The sequence below is a fragment of the Protopterus annectens genome, chromosome 3.part1 (genome assembly GCF_019279795.1).
Source record: "Protopterus annectens isolate FY-2018-M chromosome 3.part1, PAN1.0, whole genome shotgun sequence".
NCBI classification, from domain to species: Eukaryota; Metazoa; Chordata; order Ceratodontiformes; family Protopteridae; genus Protopterus; species Protopterus annectens.
In genome coordinates, this window is record NC_056732.1 from 24,130,154 (window position 1) to 24,149,004 (window position 18,851).

Here is an 18,851-nt window from a genome sequence, read left to right on the forward strand (position 1 = left end):
TAACCCAGTTATTGGTGAACTTGAAGCTTTACACAAGAAAGTTAAATTTGCACCTGTATTTTTCAAACCTAGGTGTGAGGCTAGTAAACCCCTGCTTCTCATCTGGTGTAGCAGTGATGAAGAGAAAAAGTATTTTTATGCCCCCCACAAATGCTGACATCAACATCTTCGAACAAATGGTTGAACGTGATTTTCGTAGACTATGTGCACAAGAAAAACATATACAAGACAATTTAACTTGCGAGGAGAGAAAGGTTATCAATGATCTTATGGTGACCAATGAGTATAGATGCATGCGCCCCGATAAGGGGGGTGGGATGGTCATCATGAGCAAAATGGATTACAATGGGGCCATGATGAAAATGTTGAGTGATGAAGGTACATATACTAGAGTATCAAGACATGAAATAAATAGGGCGTACAGTAAGATTGATTTGTATCTTCTGGATGCAATTTACCAAGGAGCTATTAATGAGGATGAATTTGATTTCTTGAGTGTCAAATTTCCCAAATTACCTGTTTTATTTGGAATTCCGAAGGTCCACAAGGGTCTTGAACATCTTTCATTCAGACCCATTGTGTCGGCAAAAGGCTCTAAGACAGAACCTATGGCAGCCTTTGTGGACCAACTTTGTAAGAAAGCAGTTACAGACGCATCACACATTATTAAAGACTCCTGGCACTGCCTTGAGAGAATTAGAGCAGTAAGTGAAATGGATGTAGAAACCTATGGTTTCTTAACCATAGATGTAGTGAATCTCTTTTCAACTATCCCCCATGACGAGGGTTTGGAATTATTCCAGGATAGTTTAACGAATAGTAAAAGTTTTGACTTAGGGAGGCTCAATATTTGTTTAGATTTTATGAGATTCATTTTGACAAGTAACTACTTAATATTCGAAGGAGAAACTTACCAACAGACCAATGGGGTGGCGAACAGAAGATGAAGTTATTGATTTTATGACATACATTAATCAAACTACAGAGTTTTTTAGGTTTACATATACATGGAATGTGACATCAATTAACTACTTGGACATTTGCATTCTCAAACATGAAGGTAAGCTTGTGAGCAACATTTATAGAAAACCGAGTTTTTCCAACTCAATGTTACACTTCACTAGCTGTCACCCCTTCCATCAACGGAAGGATGTGATTAAAGGGCAAATGGTCCGTCTTTCCAGGTTGGTCAGTAACGATTTAAATGTTTAAGAAGGAGATGTACACCTTGATAGGATTATTCATTGAAAGAGGATATCCCCTGAACTTATTGCTTAAAACAAAGAAGGAAATCTATAGGAAAAGAAGGACGTTGTATACCCCTATATTAGAGGGTCTGGACAATATGGCACAAATGCAGGGTAAAAACAAGGAAGTGGTGGACATTGAGGGGGGCAGTCTTACCTTTGTGTTGAAGTTTAACGACATGGCAAATGAATTTTGCAATAGTGTAAGGATTAATTGGAATCATTGCATTAATGAACAAACAAGAAAATTGTTGGGAGGTACCCCAAAAATTGTCTTTAGTTGAGGGAGTAACATCAAAAACATGTTGGAAAGGGAGAACAATGGTTATAATAGATCTAGGATGAGCAAATGTGGAAACTGTAGTGCCTGTAGATTTATTGCTGAAGGAAGTTACACATGTGTGGGTGGTTTTGCACGTACGTTGGCATGTCCCGGTTTGTGCAATTGTAACACAAGGAATTGTGTTTATTTAGCATCATGTGCTTCTTGTGATGCCTACTACATTGGCATGACTACCCGTAAGTTACGGGAAAGAATTTGTGAACATATTAGATGTATAAAGAACAAGGATGTGCATAATGCTTTATATTTGCACAGTGGAGTATGTACCAACTTTACCAAATTCTTGTTTTTCATTATTGATAGGGTGATGCCTTTTACTCCTGGTGACATCAGCAATAGGGTAGCAGTTTTGGAATCCGAGTGGCAGATGAGATTAAATGCCACCAGATTCCCTGGTCTAAATGACCACATTTCTTTAAAACCACATCTTAAATTAAGAGCCAGTATCATATAATGAGCATATAGTTGTTTAGGCCATTAGGTACTAAGTATCCTTGTTTTGACGTTGTGTCAGAACTTAGGTAGGGTAAACAGACATGTTTTTCATAAAGTGTTTAAAAAATAATCAATTTAAATTATTATTAATTTAAGTCATCAATTAGCTTGTTTATTTATCATGTATATTGTAACATCACATATATTTGTTTAAATTATGTTGGGATTGACATTAGTGGCATGATTGCGTACTTGGATATGAGTACATCAATGACTAAAACACCTTCAGACCGCATAATGTGTTTGGAATTTTGAATTTTGAATATATCAATTTTTTATTTACATTTTTTTTAAATTTTTTTTACAACTTGTGTAACTACATTAATGTACATAGTTATATTATAACTCAACAATTCATTAGTATTACTATATTTATATTATGTTCATTTTTATATTTATTTATTTTCTATGAAAAGTTTTTTATATATATTTGCATTCACAACTGTTTAAATGTTGCTGTTCCTATTTTTATGGAGATATTCCCTTAAGGAATTAATGGAACGGTTAATTAATTAATTGAGTGATTCATGACGTTTGGTTTGCTATTTAAGTATGGATGAATTAGTGTTTCAACAGACTCTGATGATACCAGTTTACTGGTGAAAGCGCTTAGTCTGTACGTTCTTGGAATAAAAGGATTTCATCTTATGCTTTGGTGTTCCTGCATCCTGAAATTGCTGTTGTGGAGAACTACTTAAACTCTACTTAATCACTACTTACACTCTACACTAACTATGCCGAGACACAAAACCAGGGAAAAAGACAAGAAGAAAAGGTCAAAATCGACCAGGAGGGGATATCCAAAAAGGGATAACTATCCACTAACTCTACAACTCAGAAAAACAAAAATTTAAGAATCTTTCCAAAATAGACACTTACACTAAAGAGGAGCTGAGCAATCTGCGTCTGACTGACTGAGTGGCAAACAAGATCTCAGGGAGTGGAAGGCAGCAGAGCATTATGGGAGGGGAGGAGCTTGAGCTAAGCTGTGTTCTGAGTATGCCGGCTCGGATCCGATATCGGATCCAAGACCCTAATGTGAGGAATGGTGACTAGATAACATCAGATCTGTGTACATTCTATTGCTGTTGTTGTTTGCCAGCCACTTCCTATTGTATAGCCGATCTAGTTCAGGAAATGTTATGGCAATATCATAGCACACCATTTGTTAATGCATCACAGGCAATATAGTCTTCAAGGGGAGCAGGCACTGCATTTGTAGATCAACTAAAATGCAAAGTTGTTTGCCAGCAGTAACCGCTGTGTTAATAATAGTTCTCTTTAATATGGAATTATTCAGATGAATTTTAGCTCTGCAGAGATTGTCCAAAGAATAAGCATATGTTATCAGCTAGTTACTATTTCTTATGCTGTGATGAATACCCTTTTATTTAAACTGTGCTACACATGGTGTGATGTTGGTGATCTTTATACTGTTTCATGTAGTTCACTCAGGGCTATCAATGAAGTACATATAATTTATTTATTTTTTTATAACAATACAGGGTATGCACATTCAACAAAGTGGTTGTATCTACTGGTGGGGGCTAGGGGGCTATTTGCTGCAAGTACCTTATTCGCTTATCTGGTTGCATTTAAGCAGTCTTTAGTGTGGCTTTGCATCAGCAGTGTGTATGTGTGAGGATGTGTGTGAGGGGTATATATGTATATGCATGTGAATTAAGCTGAGAATATTTTGACTATTGTGTGTTTGTATGAAATACATTTGAAAAATATGACTTTGGTCATTATTACTGTTATTAATTTTTAGCTATAGTGTTGGTTTTATGGGTTGTCTTTGGATAAAAATGAGTTGAGAAAGTTAAAAAGTTATTAGTCTGTCTTTGCAGGACTCGTTCATTTGTGTAAAGTAAACAGGAATACTTTACTCTGTCCATTTTTGTCACAATCAGTCATGTGATCTTTAAAGTCAATAAAATGGCTGGAACTGTTGAGGACAGATATTGGTGGATTATAATAACAGCAGTTTGAGCGGCCTATTATGGTTTAAATGTTCTGAAGTGGATACTTCTGTCACTACTGGTTCATACATTTTATTTCAATGCTTTCTGGAAAAAAATGTTCAAAACTTCAAATTTAAAACACACTCTAACAAATCTAGTTGTAAAAACCAGGAATATAACTTAAAACAATCCGGAAGGTGAATCAAAGAACACATGCATTTATGCATGGTTCTAAAAATGTGTGCAGGGTTGGATCAAGGTTTGAAAACAGCCTAGGGCCCAAAGTACTCAATCTGCCAATGGGTGGAGCACTAGTCCATACAGATCTTTTTCAGATCTGGCCTGGGATCATACACTCCAAAAAGTCAGGAAATACATACAAATTTTTGATAAAAGATGGGAAGTTCAAACAAACAAACAAACAGACACTGAAATTGCTATTTTCTATCACTTTACTTATTTACAAAAATGAAAGACAAACACAATAATGAAAGATACATATAAAAATTACTAAAAGCTTCATTCACAGTAGAATAAAGTGGTTAGATATTTCATATGTCTTATAGCTGGCTATTATCATCAGCTTTCTTTTGGGTAATATACAAATATGTCTCATGATACTATGTGCAATTTATTACATACCCTTTAGTATTTTAGTTAATATTCACAAAATGGCAAGCTACAGGCAGGTTCAGGAGTGGAGACAGAGTACAAGTTAAGATTATGTGGGAGGAAGTAATAAAACGACAATTAATAAAATAAATTATTTTAGAAAGTGTATGAAAAGTCAAAATCTAGCATGTAAAACAGAAAATAAGATTACTTAAAGGAAGAACAAATGGGAAGGTAGGGTAGCTAGTAAATGAAAATGTAACATAGAGGTCATAAGAGTTTTCATGAGATTCCAATGTCCAAAGAGAAAGAATGACATACACTTCTCACAAACTCATTAAGAAAGATTTTACTTAATATAATGGAAAACAATCTCATACTGCACTTCCAAAAGTGTTACCTAAAGTAGCAAATCCTGTTCCATCAAAGAATGTGCCCTCTTGTGCTGCAGCGTAACAGCTACTCACAGCATGGATCGACAGCGGAGACTCTTTGCCCAGCAGCTTGTTATTTAGGTTCACTTTCTCAATGCAGCCTGGGACACTGTATGTAACCTGCACAAAGGAATGACAGTTAGTATCCTGCATGATAAAGTACACTTGTGTACACTTACTATAAATGTAGATGTTCAAGTGTATTCACTGTTGCTGTCATTACATTTGGGTTATCTGCTTGCGGGTAGCCCTAAGTCAGCCTGATTAACAAAGTCTTGGGTCCTGCATCGGTTGCTGTCCCTTCTTCCATGACGTCAGGTCGTCAGGGGTATAAAACATGCAGCCGACACCATTACATCAGTTTTTCTTACCCCAGATGTCAGGTGCCCCCCTAATGGGAAGCAATTAAAAATAAAAGTACAATGATATACCTCCAACAAAAAAGCAAATACACCAAAAAGGCTTTTAAGCATAGTAAAGGAAAGTAGAGGTACAGCCAAAAGAAGTTAGAGGGCTGGAGGGAGGGTAACCAGGACTGCAACAGTGAATACACTCGAACATCTACATTTATGGTAAGTGTACACAACTGTACTATGTTCTTCGTGTTTCACTGTTGCAGTCATTACATTTGGGTAGATTCCCAAAGCTATGGTTGGGAAGAGGAATTTAGATAGCATTAGGGCCAGCTATAAGGCCCTGCAAGACTGCAGTGGCAAAGCCAGCTCTGGATTTAGAGAAAACTGGCAAATGATAATGCTTGGTGAAAGTATGTACAGAACTCCAGGTAGCAGCTTCTAGGATGTCCCTGGTAGGGACACCTCTGAGAAAGGCTGTAGAGGTAGATGCAGCCCTGGTGGAGTGAGGTCTGATCCCTTGGGGGATAGGTTTTCCATGGTGCTTATAGCAGAAATGAATGCAATGGCTTATCCATTTAGAAAAGGTTTGCTTAGAAATAGCCTTCCCCTCTGCCCCGGCAGCAAATGCCACCAGCAGCTGTTCAGACTTCCTTTGAGGTTTAGTTCTGTCCAAGTAGAATCTAAGTTGTCTGTGCACATCTAAGGAATGCAGTATCCATTCCCCTTCATTCTGTGGATTGGAAAAGAAGGTTGGCAAAAATGAACGTTCTGATTAAGAGCCACACTGGATACCACCTTGGGCATGAAGGATGGATTGGTTCTGAGGGACACCCTGTCCGCATGAAAGATGAAGAAAGGCTCCACTGCCATAAGGGCCTGTAACTCAGATACCCTTCTAACTGAAGTGATTGCTAAAAGGAAAGCTGATTTCCAAGAAAGAAATTTTAAGTCTGCAGTAGCAGCTGGCTCGAAAGGAGGTAGAGTGAGTTTCTCCAAGACAAAGTTAAGGTCCCAGGCTGGGGTTGCAGCTCTCCTGGGTGGTCTCAAATTTTTGGCCCCTCTGAGGAACTGCTTGAGCAGTGGATGAGAGAAGAGGGAATGTTCTGTGTTATAATGAGCTGAAATGGCTGAGGCATGGATTTTAATGGAGGAAAAAGACAGGCCCTTGTGAAGCATCTCAGTTAAGTATTGTAAAATCTGAGGTAGATTGGGCGCTGCGGTGCTCATCCCTTGAGATTTCCATTTTTCAGCATAAGATTTTCTAGTACTAGGCCTCCTTGCCTCTAAAATGATATCCATCACAAGTTTACTGAGGGATGGTAAAGGAGAGATTATGTAATTAGCCAGGCTGCAAGGTTCAGTGTTAGAAGGTGAAGGTGCAGTATCTGGTTCTCCTGCTGAGACAACAGGGGAGGAGTCTGAGGCAGGTGCCATGGGGATAACCGTGACTCACTGCGCAGGAGAGGGTACCAGTGTTGGCGCGGCCAGTCTGGAGCAATCAAAGCCATCCTTGGATTGTCCTGTTTGATTTTTAGTAGTACTTTGGAGAGCAGAGGCGGGGGGGAGGCATAGACTGATAGGTTTTTCCCGCTGAAGGACAGAGCATCCAATTTCCAGGCTTCTTTGTGGGGAGTCCTTGTGCAAAATTTGTCCAATTGGTAGTTCTGGGGAGAGGCAAACAGGTCAATATCTGGGCTCCCCCATTTGCTTGTCAACATGTTGAAAATCCTTGGTTCCAGTTTCCACTCGTGTGGGTCCATGAGGTTTCTGCTTAGTCCGTCTGCCAGTGTATTTAATTTTCCTGGCAGGAATTGAGCTTGTAGGTGCACTTGGTAGCTCAAGGCTGTGTTCCACAATGCCATGGCTAGTCTGCAGAGGGAGTAACAATGTGTACCCCCCCTTCTTGTTTATGTACCACATAACAGTGGTGTTGTCCATCTTTACCATTAGTTGTCCTGGAAGAATGTGGTCCTTGAAGGCTGTCAGAGCATTCTGTAGAGCTAACATTTCTTTTTGACTGATATGCAGGTGCATTTGACTTGGGTTCCATTTGCCCTGAATGCACGTCCCTGCCAGGTGAGCCCCCCATGCATAGTCTGATGCGTCTGTTGTTAGGGTTTGGGCGGCAGGGGGTGGTGTGAAAGGTAGCCCCTTGTTTTATTGGCAGGCCTCTGCCCACCAAAGGAACTCTAGGCGTAGGCAAGGTATGATAGGAATCATTGTTTCCAGATCCTGAGAATGTTGAAACCATAGGCTCTTTAGATACCACTGTAGTTTCCTCATATGCAGTCTTCCATATAGAATTAGAAGAATGCAGGAGGCCATGAACCCCAAGGCTTGCAGTATTTGTCTTGCAGATAGCAGGGTTTTTGTGGCCACTTGTTTGAAGTAGGTTGTTAAATGAATTTGTTTCTCTGGCGTGAGGTAAGCCATCTGGGAAGTTGTATTCAAGCTTATTCCCAGGAATATAACTTGTTGACAGGGTACCAGGTGTGATTTCTTTTCGTTTATGGTGTACCCCAGACAAGTTAGAACCCTTTGTACAAAGGCCAGATGATTCAAAAGTATGTCCTGGCTTTCTGCCTGAATTGGACAATCGTCCAGGTATGGGTATAGGTATGGGTATACTTGAATATTTCTTTGCCTGCAAAATGCAATAACTGGAGCTAGGCACTTTGTGAATACCCTGGGCGCAGTAGGTTCATAGATTAGTTCATAGATTAGCACTAGGCTAACTGCCTTTTTTTGGCCATTTGAAGCCTAGCCAGTTACGCCATGTGAGAATCAAACCCTGCACCTTGTGTCTTTAAGGTAAACACCTTAACCATTTTGTCATCCTCCCACCCCAGTAGATAAGCCAAAGAGCAGTGCAGAGAACTGATAGTGTGTGTAGCCTGCTTTGAAACGTAGGTATCTTCTGCAAGATTCCCTAATTGGGATGTGCAGGTATGATTCTTTTAAATCTAGTGTTGCCAACCGGGCATCTTTGCCTAGCATACGAAGTAACTGGTGAAGAGTCAGCATCTTGAATTTTGGAATCTCCAAAAATGTGTTTAGAGTAGACAGGTCCAGGATAGGATGCCATGAATTGTCTTTTCTGGGTACCAGGAAAAGTCTCAAGTAGAAACCTTGTCCCTTTTCCTCTTCTGGTACCAGTTGAATAGCCCCATGATTAAGACAGAAAGTACTTGTTTTTGGGCCTCAGCCCACTGATTTAGGGGTAAGTCCAGCCATCCACTTGGTGTTGGCAACGTGTGGAAGTGAGATCTGTATCCCTGGGACACTATATTTAAAACCCATTTGTCCTGGGTAATGAGTTCCCAATTCTTTGTATGAAGAGCAATCTTTCCCCCCAAAGGGGCAGTCAGTTGATAGGTGCTTGGAAATTTTAAAAGGAAGTCATTGAGGCAGTTTACCTTAGGGGGGAGTCTTATTATTCCCAGATTTGGAAGTGGAGGCCCCCTCCATTGCTTAGTTCTGTGTGTCCCCTGGGACTGAAACCTAGGGTTTTTGCTGTGTCTGGGTTTGGCTTGAGAAGACCTTGAAGGGGCTGGAAAGGACCAATTTTCAGAGGGCCAGTGCCTACTAAATCTAGGAGACTGAGCTTGTACAAAATCTTTAACAGTTTGCATAGATTTAGCTTTATCTTCCATCTTTTTAAGAACTACCTCAGCCTTGTTGCCAAACAGGCAGTCCTGATTTAAAGGAGCATCCAACAATTTAGCTTTAACATGATCAGGCAAAGATTGCTCCTTAAGCCAAGCATGCCTTCTGAGCACAAACCCAGTAACAGCAGCCCTGCAAGAGGCCTCTAATGAATCAAAACCACACCGCAAAATATGTTTTCCAACTTGTTCGTCAGAATGCATTAAATCCTGTAATTCTTTATTTTCCACACAGTCAGGAATCAACATCATTTTCTGTTTAAGCAGTCCAATAACATGTTGCTGATACTTTAGCATATGAAACTGGCAGTTTAAAGCCCTAATGGCTGGCCAAGGCTGCAGAAGTGTAAACCTTCTTACCCCATCTATCCAGTGCCCTGGAGTCTCTAGCAGCAGGAGTAGGACTTTTAGCAGTAGAAGCCTTAATGCCCTTGGGCCCCTGTGAAATAGTCTCTGAATCTGCAATAGGATTTTTAAAAAGAAACTTGTGGGACTCAGGGACCCTATAGTATCTGTCAGGTTTTCTGGGAGCAGGAGGCAGGGAATCAGGGGACAAACTACATTCTGAAAAAGCATCATCAACAATGTCTAGTAAAGGAGGAACAGCTAAAGGCCTATGCTGAGGTAGGAGAAGGAAATCCCTAAGCCTCTTTTCTGAATCAGAAAAATCCTGGCTTTCCCAGTGGAAAAGCTCCCTTAGAGTATGTAAAGTTTCCCCAAAAGAAAAATCCTTAGCAGGGGAAGCAGAGGGAATGGAGTCCTCTGCATCAGAATCTTCATAAGTAGATAAGGGCAAATCCAGACCATCAGAAGAATCAGAAAAAACAGAATCCTGATCAGAAAATTCATAATTAACTTCAGTCCTAGGCCTCTTAGAAGTGTGTGTGTGTGTGTGTGTGTGGGGGGGGGTTGGCTACCCCTGATTAGAGTTATTAGATCTTCAGCCATTCTTATCACTTGTTTTTAGGCATAGAGCCTGAGCATGTGGCCTGGGTGTCAGTTTTTTGATCATGGATCGAGACTTCGGCCTAAATAAAGACGGAAGCGTTGGTTTAATATGCAAGTCCGTAGGCCTGAATACACTCTCAAAAGTCGGTGCCTGCTCAGCGGCTCCGGACCCATCCAAGGTAGAGACATCCGTGGGTTCCATAGTTAAAGCATCTCACGGCATACCGGACTCCGAATGGGTCTCAGTAGAGGCCTGCGAATCAGAAGTAGTGGGTATCAGGGGCTGGGAAAGTGCCTCACTGAGAACCGGCAAACTGGCGACTGGCTTAGCAGAAGCGTCGTTGGCAGTTTTGGACCTCGGCAGCCTGTCTCTGTCTTTATCTATGCATTTTTTCGGAATCCCGGTAGTCAGATGGCTAACCGATGACATTTCTGGATAATTAAATGGAGAACCGAAAAATTTAGAGGCGAAAATATACCAACGATGGATAGTGCGCTGATTAAATAAAGCACAAAACTGACAGCAAGGTACATCGTGGTCAGGGCCTAGGCAAGGAATACAGAACAAATTAAAATCTTTATGAAGTATTTGCTTTCCACAAGTAATGCAATTATTAACGTTTACTGACATCAGTAAGGAGCAAGAAAAAGTTTCCCCAATGGTGTACTTAGCTTTAGTTGAAGACTTCGGTTCTGAAACTCGAAAATGAAAATTTCAGGAGTCGGCCGACCGGCACTTGCGAACTGCTTCTGCTTCGGGCACTGCAAGGCAAGAAAGACTGATGTAATGGCATCGGCTGCATGTTTTATACCCCTAACAACCTGACGTCATGGAAGAAGGGACAGCAACAGATGCAGGACCCAAGACTTTGTTAATCAGGCTGACTAAGGGCTACCCGCAAGCAGATAACCCAAATGTAATGACAGCAACAGTGAAACACGAAGAACATCAGAAACACACAACAGCCCGTCCATTTTACTCTGCATGGCATCATCTGAAGGCCCCACTCAACACAATGCAAGCAGATTCTGGACCACACTAACAGTTCCTTAGACTGCTTAATAAACAGCCGACCTGTCAAATACTTAACTACATAAGTGAAATCTGAAAAAAAGCTGAATTTTGCAAATATATTACTAGGGCAATCTAGCTGCTTACATAAAAACCTTTGCAATTTTTTTATTGAATGAAACTACATGGTTCCAAAATACCATTCAATATGATAACATCATAATGCTGTCAGACCCTTCCTTCTCAGAAATCCAGATATGCAAGATCTGTTTTCAGCACTTCCAAGTCAAAATCAATACAAAGATTCTGCTGTATCCCTCTCTCTTGATGCCCCTCTGTTCTCGCCACCACTGTGTTACAGACCGTTTAGGAAGGGGGAAAGTACAGTTGTGTACACTTACCATAAATGTAAATGTTCGAGTGTATTCACTGTTGCAGAAATCACATTTGGGTTATCTGCCTGCAGGTCGCCCTCAGCCAGCCTGAATACCAGAGTCTTGGATTCCTGCGTCAGATGCTGTCTCTTCTTCCATGACGTCAGGTCATCAGGGGTATAAAACATGCAGCCAGCGCCATTACATCAGTTTTTCTTGCCCCAGATGTCAGGTGCCCCCACAATGGGAAGCAATTATATGTTATGCTACCCCGCCATCAAAAAGCAAATACACCAGAAAGCTTAAATACACCAAAGAAGAAGGAAAGGTAGAGCCAAGAGAAGTCAGGGGGCTGGAGGAAGGGTTACCAGGACTGCAACAGTGAATACACTCGAACATCTACATTTATGGTAAGTGTACACAACTGTACTATGTTCTTCGTGTTTTTCTGTTGCAGTCATCACATTTGAGTTGATTGCCAAAGCTAAGGAAGGGAGGAGAAAGTTAGAGAGCATTAGGGCCACCTATTAAGCCCTGCAAGACTGCAGTGGCAAAACCAGCTCTGGATTTAGAAAACATAGGCATGTGGTAATGCTTGGTGAAAGTATGTACACAGCTCCAGGTAGCAGCTTCTAGGATGTCCCTGGTAGGGACACCTCTGAGAAAGGCTGTAGAGACAGATGGAGCCCTGGTGGAATGTAATCTTATCCCCTGTGGGGTAGGTTTTCCATGGTGCTTATAGCAGAAATGAATGCAATGGGCTATCCATTTAGAAATGGTTTGCTTTGAAATGGCCTTCCCCTCTGCCCCTGCAGCAAAGCCAACTAGCAGCTGTTCAGATTTTCTGAGAGGCTTAGTCCTGTCCAAATAAAATCTAAGTTGTCTGTGCATGTCCAAAGAGTGCAGTATTCATTCTCCTTCGTTTTGTGAATTCCAGAAAAAGGTAGGCAAATGAATGGACTGATTAAGGGCCACACTAGACACTATCTTGGGCATAAAGGAAGGATTGATCCTTAGGGAAACCCTGTCTGCATGGAAGATAATGAAGGGCTCCACTGCCATGAGGGCCTGTAATTCAGACACTCTTCTTGCTGAAGTGATGGCTAGAAGGAAGGCTGTTTTCCAAGAAAGGAATTTCAACTCTGCAGTTGCAGCTGGTTCAAAAGGAAGGGGAATGAGCTTTCTGAATACAAAGTTAAGGTCCCAGGCTGGAGTAGGGGCTCTCCTGGGGGGGGGGTCTTCAATTTTTGGCCCCTCTGAGGAATTGCTTTAGCAGGGCGTGAGAGAAGAGGGGTGGTTCGGTATTATAATGTGCTGAAATGGCAGATGCATGAATTTTAATCGATGAGAAGGATAGGCCCTTCTGGAGCATTTCTGTTAAGTACTGAAGTATATGAGGTAAGCTGGGCACCGTTGTGCCCATCCCCCGAGTCTGGCTCCAGGAACAGTATCTCTTCCACTTTTCAGCATAGGATTTTCCAGTACTAGGCCTCCTTGCCTCCAGAATGACATTTAGCACCTGCTTGCTGAGTGATGCTATTGGAGAGCTCAAGGAATTAGCCAGGCTGCAAGGTTCAGGGTTTGAAGCTGAGGGTGCAGAATCTGGCCCGCCTGCTGGGACAGCAGGGAAGGGGTCTGAGGCAGGTGCCATGGTTCCAGCAGTGTCATACTGCGCAAGAGGGGGTACCAGTGTTGGCGTGGCCAGTCTGGTGCAATCAGTATTGTCCTTGGCTTGTCCTGTTAGATCTTTAGCACAACTTTCGAGAGGAGAGGCAGGGGGAAGGCATAAACTGAGAGGCTTTCCCAGGTAAAGGACAGGGCATCCACTCTCCAAGCTTGACTGTGGGAAGTCCTTGTACAGAATTGTCCAATTGGTAGTTCTGAGGGGAGGCAACCAAGTCTATCTCTGGAGTCCCCCATTTGTTCTTCAAGAGGTTGAATATTTTTGGTTCCAGTTTCCATTCGTGTGGGTCCATGAGATTTCTGCTTAGGTCATCTGCCAGAGAATTTAGCTTGCCTGGCAGGAATTGAACCTGTAGGTGCACTTGGTAGCTCAAGGCTGTGTTCCACAGAGCTATGGCTAGTCTGCAGAGAGGGTAAGAGTGGGTTCCCCCCCTGCTTGTTTATGTACCACATAACTGTGGTGTTGTCTGTCTTTACCAATAATTGTCCTGGAAGAGTGTGGTCTTTGAAGGATGCCAGGGAATTCTGTACAGCTAACATTTCTTTTTGGCTGATATGCAGGTGCATCTGTCTCGGGTTCCATTTGCTCTGAATGCACTGCCCTGCCAAGTGAGCCCCCCCATGCATAGTCTGATGCGTCTGTTGTTAGGGTTTGGGCGGCAGGGGGTAGAGTGAAAGGGAGCCCTTTGTTGTGGTAGCAGGCCTCTGCCCACCAAAGGAACTCTGTCTTTATACAAGGAATGATGGGAATCATTGATTGCAAGTCCTGAGAATGTTGACACCATAGGCTTTTTAGATACCACTGTAGTTTCCTCATATGCAGTCTTGCATATGGAATTAGTACAATGCAAGAGGCCATGAAATCCAGGGCTTGCAGAATTTTCCTTGCAAATAGCTGGGTCTTTGTGGCCAGTAGTTTGAAGTAGGTTGTCAAATAAACTTGTTTCTCTGGAGTGAGGAAAGCCATCTGGGAAGTTGTGTTCAGGCTTGACCCCAGGAATACAATCTGCTGGCAGGGTACTAGGTGAGATTTCTATTTGTTTATGGTGTACCCCAGTGAGGTTAGAAGTTTCTTTACGAATGCCAGATGTTTTAAAAGCAAGTCCTGGCTTTCTGCCTGAATCAGACAATCGTCCAAGTATGGGTATATTTGAATATTTCTCTGCCTGCAAAATGCAATGGCTGGAGCTAGACACTTTGTGAATACCCTGGGCGCAGTAGATAAGCCAAAGGGAAGTGCAGAGAACTGATAGTGCATGGAGCCTGCCGTGAAGCATAGGTACTTCCTGCAATATTTCCTTATTGGAATGTGCAGGTAAGGTTCCTTTAAGTCTAAGTCTGCCAACCAGGCATCTTTGCCTAGCATAGGAATCAGCTGTTGAAGTGTTAGCATACTGAATTTTGGAATTGCCAAAAAGGTGTTTAGAACAGAGAGGTCCAGGATTGGACGGCAGGAGCTCTCTTTTCTGGGTACCAGGAAAAAGTCTTGAATAAAAACCTTGTCCTCTTTCTTCTGCTAGGACAGGTTGAAAAGCCCTGATACTTAGATGAGAGAGAGGACCTGCTGTTGGGCCTCTGTCCACTGATTTGGGGGTAGGTCTGGCCAACCGTTTGGGGTTGGTAGGGTGTGGAAGTAGAATCTGTATCCTTGGGGAAACTATATTCAAAACCCATTTGTCTTGGGTAATGAATTCCCAGTTTTTTGCATGCAGGGTGAGCTTTCCTCCTAAGGGAGCAGGCAGTTGAGCAGGGCTTGGAAGAGTTATAGTTAAGTCATTGTGCCATTTTTCCATATGGAGGTGCTTTATTACTCCCTGCTTTGGAAGTGGGTGCCCCCCACTGCTTAGGCCTGTGCGTAGCCTGAGAGAGTAACCTAGGTGGTCTGCTGTTCCTGGGTTTGGACTGAGAGGGCCTGGAAGAGACTGGAAAGGACCAATTCTTTGAAGGCCAATGCCTATTAAATCTGGGAGGCTGTAATTGCAGGAATTCTTTAACAGTTTGCATAGCTTTAGCTTTTTCCTCCATCTTTTTGAGGACGACTTCTGCTTTGTTGCCAAACAGGCGGTCTTGGTTTAAGAGAGCATCCAGTAATTTAGCTTTAACATGATCTGGCAAATTTTGCTCCATAAGCCAAGCATGCCTTCTAAGTACAGACCCAGTGACAGCAGCCCTGCAAGATGCTTCTAAAGAGTCAAAACCACATTGCAAAGTATGTTTACCAACTTGTTCTGCAGAATGCATTAAATCCTGTAATTCTTTGTGTTCAGCACAGTCATGAATCAACATAATTTTCTGCTTAAATAGCCCCATAATATGCTGCTGGTACTTTAACATATGAAACTGGCAATTTAAAGCCAAAGTAGCAGACATGTATACCTTCTTACCTCATCTGTCGAAGGCCCTAGAATCTCTATCAAGAGTAGGATTTTTGGCAGCAGTAGCCTTAATGCCCTTTGGTACTTGTGAAATTGGCTCTGGATTCGCAGTAGGATTCCTGAAGAGGAACTTGTGAGAGTCAGGTACTCCGTAATACCTGTCGGGTTTACTGGGAGCTGGAGGTAAGGTGTCTGGGGAAAGGCTAGATTCCAGGAAAGCATCATCTACAATGTCCAGTACAGGAGGGATAGCTAAAGGCCTGGGTTGAAGAAGGAGTAAGAATTCCCTAAGCCTCTTTTTGGAATCAGAGTAATCCTGGCTTTCCCAGCGGAAATGCTCCCTAAGAGTATGCACGGTTTCACCAAAAGAAAAATCTTCTGGCGGGGAAGCAGAGGGAATGGAATCCTCTGCATCAGAATCCTCATAGGTAGATAAAGGCAAATCCTGGTAATCAGAAGAAACAGAAATATCAGATTCCTGATCAGAAGAATCAGAAGGAAAATCAGTTATAGGTCTCTTAGAGGGGGAAGGCTGGCTTCCCATAATTAAGGTAATAAGGTCTTCAGCCATTCTAAGCATTAGTTTTTTAGGCATATGGGTCTAACCATGCCATTTGGACGTCAGTTTTCTAGGCGTGCTGCGAGTTTTAGGCTTGGATGAAGAAGATGGCGTCGGTTTAACATGCAAGTCTGTAGGCCTGAATACTCCCTCAGAAGCCGGTGCCTGCACAGCAGCTCTGGACCTATCCAAGGTGGAGACATCCTCCGGTTCCATAGTCGAAGAAGCATCTCGCAGCATACCAGACTCTGAATGGGTCTCAGTAGAGGCCTGTGAATTTGAAGTAGCAGGTATCAGGGGCTGCGAAAGCGTCCACTGAGTACCAGCGGACTGGCGACTAGCTTAACGGAAGCGTCGTCGGCAGTTCTGGACCTATGCGGTCTGTCTTTATCCTTACGTTTTTTTGGAACATCAGTAGTCGGATGGCTTACTGAAACCATTTTTGGAGTACCAAAATAATTTGCTGCAAATATAGCCCAATGGCGAATAGTTCGGGGGTTGAACAAGGCACAAAACCGACAGTGAGGGACGTCGTGGTCTGGGCCTAAGCAAGGAATGCAGTACGAATTAAAATCTTTATGAGGTATTTGCTTTCCACAGGTAATACAATTGTTAACTTTTACTGACATCGGTTAAGAGCAAGAAGAAGGATCCCCAATGGGGTACTTAGCTTTTTTTGAAGACTTCGGTTCTGAAACGCGAAAACGAAAATTTCAGGAGTCGGCCAACTGGCACTTGCGAACTGCTTCTGCTTCGGGCACCGCGCGGCAAGAAAGACTGATGTAATGGCGTCGGCTGCATGTTTTATACCCCTGACGAACTGACGTCATAGAAGAAGAGACAGCGTCCGATGCAGGAATCCAAGACTCTGGTATTCAGGCCGGCTGAGGGCTACCTGCAGGCAGATAGCCCAAATGTGATGCCTGCAACAGTGAAACACGAAGAACATCAAGGCCAAATATACAGCTAAGAAAAAGCACACAGGAAAGGGAACTCTACAGAGAAAGCTTTAAGAGCTTATCTAACCTAAATATCTATCTACTATAGTGAAAAAACTAACAACAATATTTGTAAAATAGTAACGTATTTAAAGTTTACTGGCCCGAGCTATCAGGAACCTCTGATTAGTTGCAGCGGCAAACTAGATGTGAGGTAACTCAGGGTGCATCATGGGATAGGGACTTGGCCTCGAGCTACTTGAAATCCTCGAGCTTTGCAGTAGGTGCTGACTCGGAGCCGAGGGATCGGCTCTGAACCCATCCGTAAAGAATGAATGGCTAGACAGAACAACTTCACATACAATGTTACCAAATGACTAATCATTTAGAGAGACAGAGAAAATGTTGGCACTTGGAAGACACTGTCTGATTGGTGAATACTTGAAAGAGACAGTGGAAGCCTGTGTAGAGACGTCAGTCTGTCTTTTCATGCCTCACTCATCCTCAGAGATCCAAGGAAAAATGTTTTCCCAGTCACGACATAGTTCTCAACAGACAGTCCTTCCACCTGAATGAGTGTCTTCTAATGAGCAGCTATAAATATCACAGCCTCAGACAACCTATAAACAAATTGGGATGTGATCTAATCTCACTTGGTTGGAAAACAGTTGGAATGAAGTTCTCAATAAAATCAACTTCGCCCTCAATTGTTTAGAAAATTAAGAAATCCTCAGTGGATCAAGACAATAAATAAGAAGACAAGGCCCAGTTGCTGACACAGAGTGGTTTAGCTATCGTGACTGCCACCTCTCTAAGAAGCTGTGGTGAACTCCATACACCACATAGAAAGGACTTGTCCTACTGCTTCTTGAAGTCCTGCCAAAGTGCATCTGGGCTAGAGTTGCTCATTTCCAGAGGATGAAGGAGATGGTGTTTTTTAGTCTTCTTCTTCTGATCTAAGGAATCCTTGCGGGTCTCCAACAATGCATCAAGGTACTCCCATTGATGTTATGACAGAAAGTACAGGACTCCGAGTTATGGTCAGGCCCAAACACAGACTTAAACAGAGGAGAGACAGTGTCTTGTTTAGCAAACCTTTGCCTAAAACTATGACTGGTGGACCTCAGTGTACATACATCTTCACTGATGATGTCGAGGATGGACCTCAGTGTAGATACATCCTCACTGATGATGTCGAGGATGGACCTCAGTGTAGATACATCTTCACTGATGATGTCGAGGATGGACCTCAGTGTAGATACATCTTCACTGATGATGTCGAGGATTGACCTCAGTGTACATACATCTTCACTGATGATGTCAAGGATGGACCTCAGTGTAGATACATCTTCACTGATGATGTCGAGGATGGACCTCAGTGTAGATACATCTTCAATGATGATGTTGAGGATGTACCTCAGTGTAGATACATCTTCACTGATGATGTCGAGGATGGACCTCAGTGTAGATACATCTTCACTGATGATGTCGAGGATGGACCTCAGTGTAGATACATCTTCACTGATGATGTCGAGGATGGACCTCAGTGTAGATACATCTTCACTGATGATGTCGAGGACGGACCTCAGTGTAGATACATCTTCAATGATGATGTCGAGGATGGACCTCAGTGTAGATACATCTTCACTGATGATGTCGAGGATGGACCTCAGTGTAGATATATCTTCACTGATGATGTCGAGGATGGACCTCAATGTAGATACATCTTCACTGATGATGTCGAGGATGGACCTCAGTGTAGATACATCTTCAATGATGATGTCGAGGATGGACCTCAGTGTAGATACATCTTCACTGATGATGTCGAGGATGGACCTCAGTGTAG

General features: G+C 42.5%; 1 protein-coding gene across 1 annotated transcript in view; it reads right to left on the reverse strand.

Annotated features, from left to right (window-relative positions):
• LAMA1 (laminin subunit alpha 1) overlaps positions 1–18,851 on the reverse strand; it is a 3,417,884-nt gene that overhangs the window by 136,056 nt on the left and 3,262,977 nt on the right. Inside the window, exon 53 of the mRNA XM_044066516.1 lies at positions 5,062–5,215. Within this exon, the coding sequence (XP_043922451.1) occupies positions 5,062–5,215 (154 nt within the window). The remainder of the gene's footprint in view (positions 1–5,061; positions 5,216–18,851) is intronic.